We start from the raw sequence: 9,276 nt of genomic DNA on the forward strand, positions 1-9,276 counted from the left end.
TATAATTTTCAAAGGGAACAGAACTGAGCCTATATTTCAATCATGTGGTGGACCTTTCCATTCCTATAAGTAAGCAATCTTAAATGAACAGAAGTAAGTAAACCAGCAGAGATTTAAATAAGGCTAACTTGGATATTGAATAAATAATTTGAAAACTAGGCATTTCAAATGATAGAAACCTGAAGTAGCCACAAGTTAATACACTTGGAAAAAAACTTACTGATATCAGTTTCTTTCATTTTGAAAGAATATGCTTGTTCTAAATTCAGTTCTGTATAAGAGATTGGCTATGTAACCATTTTTATTGGATGAAAGACAATACTTTTTATGTCTTACGAACATGCACTAATTAACAAAATATTAGTGAGATAAGAATGTATTGTTCCTATTAGAAACTGAAAAAAGGAGAATTGCCAATTTGCCTATATTGTGGCTTGAACATTCAGAGTCTGAAGGCATTGTCTGTGCCAGGGCACTTGACAATGAAGGTGTAGCTTTGAATGCGCTCGTGGGGTTTGATGTCTTCTGTCTCTGTGACAGCTGTGATGACTCAGAATATTAACCAGATCACTTTTAAATACCCCTTTAACTAAACAGCTGCAAACCAGATAGCTTTTCAGTTGTTTAGAAATCTTTTTAAGCCATTCTTTTCTATCTTTTTTTATGAAATTAAAAACTCGTAATTGTACTAAACCAGGCTATAATAAAGCCAGTGCATGCAAGTTTTAAGCAATTGTTTTAGCACTGTAATTTTTAAGCAGTTAATGAAAGTCATTGTTTTAGATCTAGTCATGTAAGTGTAAAATTATGAATGTCTGCCCTATTAATCAAGTTGCTTTTGAATTCTAAAGAGATTCTGAGGTAGGAGTTTACTCAGTGAGACATAATCGTTTTTCCAGCTCAATAAAGAGTATTCCCATTATTCATGTTTTCTTTTGAATAAGAACTCACACTGTAATTCTAAGCACTTGTGATAATTACAAAGGATATTTTTTTCCTTTTTCTCTTTAAAATGCCTTCCCCCCCTCCCCCTTAACATTATAACAGAAAATAGAATATTATGATCATATTAAATTCTAGTTTGAGCACTTGCATTTTGCCTGGCAAATTTTATCTATTTTCTTCCTTGACTGTGATGTTATACAGCTGTGTGTTGTTAAACTGCTGTTGCATATGCCTGAAGATTTGTGCATTTCAGACCTTATGAAAGATGTCAGTTATGACTGCCCAACAAGGAATTTGTTTGCTGTACAGGTAATTTTATATATATTAAAAATGGGCTTAGTATATACTTATCCAGATAAAGCCTAAGGCAGTCGATAATTGAAAACATGAAGAGATTAAGAGGCTATTATATATATACATACATAATTAGAAATGCAAGCATCATTACATCCTTACAGAGATGGCTAAAATTAGACCTTTCTAGCAGTTGGAGTTATCTAATCTCTTACATAAATACCCATCATGGTTGTGCTTATTTTGTTATGATAATGAGCAGTTTAAGCCCTCAAACCCATCTTCTCTGGTGTTTCTTTCTTCCTATAAGCTGGCTCAGTTCTGGAGCAATGCAGCAGGCTTGTTTAGTGGGAAGCCGGACCCATGAGGATCTACTTTGAATTTAAGCTCCTCTTTGCTGAAGCTGTGTGATTAAGCTAAGGTTGAGTTTGTTTATAGCTTACAAAGACAGAATGTAGATACGGTCAAAGACTCCAGCTGTTCTTTAGCTTCTTATTTGCTGTGTGATTGCAAGCCAGATTTTTTAAAAATTTTTCAATTGTTTTGGTCTTTCCTATTTTGCAGTGTTTAACTGCAATGTTTTGAAATGAGTGCCCTAAAAACTTTGAGTATGACTAAACCCAAAGATGCCTTGGGTTTAGGACAGCAGGCACCTTAGCTCAGCTAGTACCTTTTTGTAGCTTGAAAGTTTTCTGAGCAACTGCAACCATCACAGTTCTGAGGATCGGGATAGGTAGGTGGATATGATATGGATGCCCAGCATTTCCTGTTGGGACTTACTTAAATCTGTTAGTTTCTTTGCCCTCAGATAGTCTTCTCAAACATAATGAACTTTCGTTTGGAAATGCCTCTTCTCCAAATAGTCAGTAGAGATGTAGATATACCTGATCTCTGTTCTTAAAATTCCAGATGTGTCTTCCCTCTCCATGGACCGCATGGGGAACCAATGGCTGTGTTAGCCAGGATAGATTTCTTACATGTCTCTTGCCTACTCAGACAGTTTTTGTACAAAGTAAAAGCATCGATCTAAGTAGATTGGATTTCAGGCCATACTTTTAGTATAAGGTAGTTCAGTGTAATAGGTGACTAATCTGCTTATTTATATTCCTCGGGGTTTTTTTCGCTCTTTTTTGGAGAGGAAGTAAAGAGCAATGGGAGTAAGATGTCCTTTCATCAATAACTGGAGACTGAGATCCAAAAAGAGAAGATACCGCTGAAGGTATAAACCATATCATATGGTTTATAGGTATAAACCATATCAGCCATATCATTCACTGATACCACTCAGTGTTATGCACTTTTGGATTTAATAACGTTTTTATTTTTATCTACATTATCTGATTACCATTGAAATCTACTAGGTGAGGAGTTTAGATTAGACAGAAAAGTGTATTCTTGTCATACAAGTATTTATAACATTTTAAAACACCAAGATAAATGATCCTAATTGTTGCAGCCAGAATTCACACAAACATGCCTGAAAAGTACTGATGATCCCGATACTGTACAGTGTGACTTTTCATAAAGTTTGTAATGAAAAGTGGCAAAGCAACAAGAACACCATGATAAATGATTTCAGTAAGTGATCAGGCCCATGAGTAATTAACAATTGCTATCATGGATTAGGCGGCACTTCAGAACCTTGAGATAATTGTCGATTTTGTGGGAATCTCGGCGGAGGCAATGCAGCAGGTTGTAAAAGGCAAAGAGTCTGGAGTCCTCATCATCAAGTTGCAGGGAAGGAAGGCCTTCCCATGGAGAGTAAATTTCGTTTCCAATCTCGCCAGAATGAACCTAAAGACACAAAATGATACTGTAATAAATGATAGTGAATCTGTCTGGATGTAGAACAGAGCATCTAAAATACTGACATTTAGGAGTGCTAGTTGCTAGTGTATGGCTTGTAAAGTGTTTCCTGTTATGGTTCCCACTATTCTGTATAATGTTATATATTTTCATGAAGACTTTGAATGAATCTGTCAGATTTCCCTGTTTATTTCCCTAAAATATGTATAAAAGCTTAACTGTATCAACAGTGTTTTAAGAGAACTAGTGTGTTAACCAATGTCCAGAGGAATCTGCAAAGAAATCAAACTTCCCTTCATGCATGGACTCCTCAGTGACATCTCTTTTTGGTTCCTTCCACTCGGAAAACTTTGTTAGCACTTGTTCCTAAACCTCTTTCTGTGTATCTCCAGATTTGTCTCGGCCCATCTCTTAGGTGATCTCTCTGTGATACAGGCAGCTACAGGAGCACGTTACCAGACAAACGTCTCAACAGTACATCTCCAGATGTACTGAACTTCAGATTCTATTAAAAAAAAAAAAAAAAACAAAACGAAAAAAAGCTAAGTGATACAGTGACCTTTAATGTCAGAGAGCTATGTGTAGGAACTCGTGGTAAGTCAGTATCTGACGTGAAGATTGGTTTAAGTCTCCTTGTTTGAAAGAAGCAATAATTGATTTTTTTTCATATCAGAAAAATCTACCTTTCATAGCTGGAAGGGTATCTGTGGCTATTGGTGCTTGTGCATCTTCCTTATTTCCCACCAGCTGTACTTCGTAAAAGCACATAGGAGCATATCTGTGGAGCCTCTATCACTCTGTTTAAGCAACAGGCATAAAAAAAAAAAAAAGAGATAGACCTACTATCACTCAAAAATGTGGTTTGACACTAATGAATTTGCCAGCCTCGTCTTCAACCTCCTTCTGTAACTAATGTGAATGAAAAGGTGATGACAGTGTAACTGTATTAGCACCTGACTTCAACTGTTATCTTGGATCCTTGCCTGCACCCTTTTTACTTGTGGATATGGGACAGAGATGTATTTGATTACACTGATAAATGCATTTGTGGCCTGGATGGGCTAAGGTTTCTGAGTAAAGAGACGCCTAACTGAAAGCGAGAGACCATGAGTGATGGAAAGTGGTGGATACAGTGATGGTAGCACTCTTTATGCTGTTCAACTGTTCAGAGCCTAAGCAAAAGCCAGTAAAGTCAAAATCCCTTGTTAACATGTAGCTCACTGACAGAATGATGTATTCAGGGACTAACAGAGGCCCCTTTAAAAAATAAACACACTAGAGCTGATTTTACTCGGTAAAGCTTTCAATCAATTACTGATAACAAGGGGTATTCGAGTATGGGTTTTGTCAGACAACAGCCTTGTTTTCTAACCCTACAAGTGTGGGAGGAACCAAGTCAGAGCCAGAGTTCAGAGGAACCAATATGGTGGGAAAAGAGAAATGAAAGATACCACGATTAACTTTGTTGTATGCCACAACTTTGCAATAGCCCAGATTTCGAGAACAGTTTTAAACACAACATCTGTTTCTAAAAACTCTACACAATACCTGTATTTATACAGATGTGTATACATATGCTAAACCATAAATACGTATATATGAAAAGACACAGATGCATCCTTAAAAATTCCAGATTACAAATTCTAAATAGTCAAAGATGGAATGACGATTACCAGTGTTAATGATTACACCTTCCCTTGAACCAGGACTAGGAGTACACTGCTATGCCAGTCACACCACATTGTCTCTTTAGAAATCGCTAGATAGCAGCAGAAAAGAAAGCTGAAAGAAGCAAGCTGAAAAGTTCTCAGATTCAGCTATGCTGGCTCACTTTTTTCCTTTAACAATGTCCGTTTCCTTTCCAATTCCAGGTAGGGAGGGCCTATCACTACATGAGTCTTCTTTACAGCAACAGACTAGAAGGATCTTAAGGACCTAATACCTACCCGCCCTACTATTTTCTCCATTCCTTCTAGAAGCCGCTTGTTTTGCTCTTCGATCTCTACAGCCTTCCAGAGGATGGTATCTGGAGCTTCTTTGATTCTTTGTACTTCAGAGGCCAGATGGATCAGGGGATCATTCCAGGAGCGCAGCACTCCCAGTATTAAATTTAGCAGGTCTTCATGCTGCTTACCCACATTAAGAAAAGACAGTTAAAATAGGAAGGCTAAATGCTGGCACTAGGAGGCATTTAGAGTAATGTCCTCAGACATAGTGATTTCGGGAATTTATTCCAGGACCTGCCACTGAATGTGCCCTATAGTCCTGTCTTAGATACGTCTATGCAATTGCATTTTTGAAGTTTGTCATTGTCATCCTGTTTTAAAATATTAGCACAAGTAGCTGCAATACTATAATGGAAAACACCATTAAACATCCTCTACATTAAAAACCAGCAAGCACAACTCTGTTTCAACTCTGTGAAAAAAAACCCAAAACAGAACTCCTTATCTGATTTTGACGAACACTTTAAAATCCAATGATTTTTTTTGTTTGGAAAACAAAAAAATTGTTATTGGAAAACTATTTACCTCTGCCTACATACAATATTCACTATATAGCAAATGTATTTTTATGTTTGTTAACATAATAATTGTCTATAAAGTGTTTTAAGATAATGTTCAAAGATTGTAGTGTTCTCAGTACTGTACAAGCATGGTTAACAGGCATTGCTCCATTTGGAGTTTATAAATGGAGTTTATATTGTAATTGGAAATGAGATGCAATGACTGACTGCAACATGCAGGAAACAGAAGGGAAGATGAGTTACCGGTACTTACATATTCTATATAGTTTGTAACTCAGTATCAGCAAATATTAAATCAGCATTTCTTGGCTTTTTAATGCTTTCCTCTTCCTGGCTTTTTTACTCCAGTTGAGCTGATTTCCCCCTCTGTCTGCTGCCCCTCTATTCCTTAGCCCTCCCTATTCTCTCACTGCCCCTGCTCTATCTCATCCTGAATGACATTAGAAATGCGACTTACATGAATCTGCTGAGCTTGCTCCTTATCTTCAGGAGTGGTTAAGGAGGAAGTGTGGCAGCCATTAACAGCTTTTGTAATAAAACCCCGGCCCTGAGCATAGCGTTCATCCTGCAGATCAGCAAGGGCAGGCATTATTGAAACAGATAAGTAAGAGCAGCTTCAATTCAAACACTGTATTAACTAATTGTTGTTCCATTGCTTTTATCGCTGCTTTTATGCTGCAAAGGTCAAAAGTTTCTGGTGAGTCTTTAGTGTGAAACTGGTACCCAGCAAACACTAGCTTGTCTCACAGATAAAGAATGACGGGAAAATGGTATCTTTTAATAGAAGTGTTGGGGATCTTAGCAATGGTGAGCACTATACACAGATTTGGTCACCACTGGGATTATCACTGTCTGTGCAGCAGTCGTATTTGTTTACTTATTGAATTATTTCAGATGTTAACATATGTTTGTGCTTAAAAAGTGTTGAATCTATTTTTTCTATTTTCTTGCTCTCAGGGAAAGGCAGAGTACTTACAAACTCATTGAACATTTCTGAAGAGAGGAAGTGGATGTAGTGTGAAAGTTTAACTGCTCTGTCAAAAAGTTCCCCGAGGGAAACTTGGCAATTGACAGATCCATTGGGGCAGATTGGTAAGGAGGTCACTCCTTCCTTTGTCAGGAGCAGGTTGGATACCAGAAGGGCTGCCAGCAACAAACCTGTTCACGTTTGAAACAAAAAAAACATGGAATCACATTGATTTATATTTGCACTTAGAAGTAGCTGTCAGAGCCAGATGCTGGGTGATTTTGGCTGTGCTGCCACATAGGCCAGAGTACCTCTGTACTGGCTGCTGAAAATTAACAGAGGAGAAAGCACTGTAATTCTATTATCCTTTTTCCCCGTCACCATCCTGACTGTATAGCAGAGCTTTGAGGAGACAGGATAACCTGTTTTGCAGTGTACATGTATTCCAAAGTCTCTTACTATTACGCTTGACTTTATTACATAGTGATAGATGGAAAAAACAAAAAATCAAACTTTTTCACAGTGTAAACATTGATACATAATTATATTTGCACACATATATAAGTTTGGAAAATAGATTGGTTTGGTTGTTTTGTTTGTTTGTTTTTTCCTTTTTGTTTTTTCCCCCTCCTCCCACAGGTCCTTTTGTTCTTTGCAAACGTTTGGAGTTTAAATTAATTTTGTGGGAGAGTGGTTAGGTCACTCTCTTAAGGTTTTGATTGTCCCAGGAGTTCCTTCAGAAGATTTCCAGCAGCTGTGCTGCTTTGCTGTTTAGAGTTTAACCCTAAATTGCTGATTGCTAAGAAATCAGAGAACTTTTGCCTTTTCTCCTGAGCTTCTGAAACTGATACAGAGGACTTTTTATCTAATCCACAAAACCCCATCTGTTTAAAATTTTTAACCTTAACTTAACAGAGACAAATCTTTTATTCAGTGAAACAAAATATGCGCAGAAAAACAATAGAAAAATTAAAAGCAAATATTTGGTAAATGAATGGACTTATTCAAAGAACACTGTTCTGTGTGTGACAGTTTTAGTTCTGGAAATTGGTCTGCTACCTATATCCATTTACTAGACTTGTTTTAAATGCTGCATGAAAGTGTACTCCACAAATCAGACAGCAGAGCTGTCAGTGATGTTATCATCTGATAGGTTTCTTTCTAGCTCTAAATTCAAGAAGAGTGCATTTACACAATATTGAAGGAAGTCTTCCTCCTCCCCCATGAACAAGGTACATGCCCCATGCTGCAGTTAGGAAAGTTCGCTGGGGAATAATTCTATGAATAAGAAAACCTGAGACTTGTTGGCCCAGGAAGTTGAAAGTAGTTAGGAAAACATTCACTTCAAAATTACTACATCACATCTAGAGTTGTGGATAATGACTTCTAGTCATTGCCTTCTGAGTGGTGTGGCAAAGCAGTCTGGACCCAGCCTTTTGTGTGGAGGTGTTACATCCCTCAAGCCAATTATCTGTGATGCTGTCCAATGCAAATGTAATCTTAGGAGAAATAAAATAAGCAAAAAAGAGATCAAGCTGCTTTCTAATTCCAGGCTTTGGACACTAAATATTTGAGGTGGAGACAGGTTTCACTGGAAGACCTCAGTTTCTAGAGCTGTTACACTTCAGTTACTTCCTTATTCAATCTAAATTTAAGAAATATAAAAGTTATCACCAAGTGAATGGCAAAAGTCTTACCTTTCAGTGAAGCGCCCTTATTGCTCATGGTAGAGGTCCTGTATGATGACTTGCTCTACCAGAAAGAAGTCTCAATACTTGCTCTTATTCCCTGCACATGCCACTTTTATATACACCATCCAGGGTCCATTTTGCATACATTCAGCAGGTCATGGAGTTTACCTCGATAATTACAAACATCAAATTGCTTTTCTTCCACATTCATATTCAGTATTTTTTGTTTTTTATTTTTAACTGTGAGAGGGAATTTCATTAATAAGTTTGGCTGTAGGATTCTAAGTATGGTTAGATGAAGAGAGTGCCAAATCTTTGTCCTGAATGAGGTGCAAATGCCATTGATCCTAGAAAGCTTCAGTTGTACCTGAGACAGGTATTCCCAACGTTTCTAGCCTGCTGTTCCCCTCTCCACAACTGTCTTCTCATGCTTACTTTTTTCTTCAGGCATCCAATCTTGCTTATACTAAAATTCTGGCTATTTGTGGGAGGAAAACAATATTTTACAATGTCCACAGTGAGAGAAACAGTATAAATTGTACCGAAATTTATCCAAAGAAAGGGAACAAAGGCTTCTGGGAAGCCAGGTCTCTCTCTGTAAAATTAGAGATACGACATTCTGGGTGTATTGCTCCATACAGTTAAGAAAGATATTATACAACTCAAATCACTATATAACTGATTCTCAGTTTGAGAAATGTTTAGAGAAATGGGGGCACTTCTTATATTAAAAAACAGTAATGTGCAACAATTGAAGAGGAAGAAGTTTTGTTTACTGTTTAATCACAAATGTTTCAAGAATAAGTCAGCATGATTAAACCCTCCTCAACCTCTACAAAACCATGGGATTGTTTTCTATACTTGAAAACTCTGCGTAAAAGATAGGCATTTCCACCATATGCAAAACATATGCTGACGTAATCAGTGGGGTTTGTTTCCAGATCTGATGGGTCTGTGGTAATCTCCAAACTAGCCTCAGCAGGTTGGCCCTGTTTGCTTGTTGTGTAAGGCGCATCTATATGAATATGGATAATCTCTCATCTGCT

The 9,276-nt window shown here is 37.4% G+C and overlaps 1 protein-coding gene across 1 annotated transcript; it reads right to left on the reverse strand.

Annotated features, from left to right (window-relative positions):
* Positions 1–2,537: 2,537 nt before the first annotated feature.
* PRL (prolactin) lies at positions 2,538–8,579 on the reverse strand. The gene is made up of 5 exons (XM_030483845.1): positions 8,237–8,579; positions 6,549–6,730; positions 6,030–6,137; positions 4,992–5,171; positions 2,538–3,033 (listed from the first exon to the last, which is right to left on the reverse strand). The coding sequence occupies exons 1-5, from the start codon at positions 8,262–8,264 to the stop codon at positions 2,842–2,844; spliced, it is 690 nt and encodes a 229-aa protein (XP_030339705.1). The 5' UTR covers positions 8,265–8,579; the 3' UTR covers positions 2,538–2,841.
* Positions 8,580–9,276: the final 697 nt, after the last annotated feature.

Source organism: Strigops habroptila, chromosome 1, assembly GCF_004027225.2.
Source record: "Strigops habroptila isolate Jane chromosome 1, bStrHab1.2.pri, whole genome shotgun sequence".
In the NCBI taxonomy this organism is placed as follows: domain Eukaryota; kingdom Metazoa; phylum Chordata; class Aves; order Psittaciformes; family Psittacidae; genus Strigops; species Strigops habroptila.

Coding starts and splice junctions, on each gene's coding strand:
- PRL (XM_030483845.1), bottom strand. CDS start 8,264: ATGAGCAATAAGGGCGCTTCACTGAAAG. Junction 6,731..8,236: donor TAAGGGCGCTTCACTGAAAG/GTAAGACTTTTG, acceptor AAACGTGAACAG/GTTTGTTGCTGGCAGCCCTT. Junction 6,138..6,548: donor CAGAAATGTTCAATGAGTTT/GTAAGTACTCTG, acceptor GCTGATCTGCAG/GATGAACGCTATGCTCAGGG.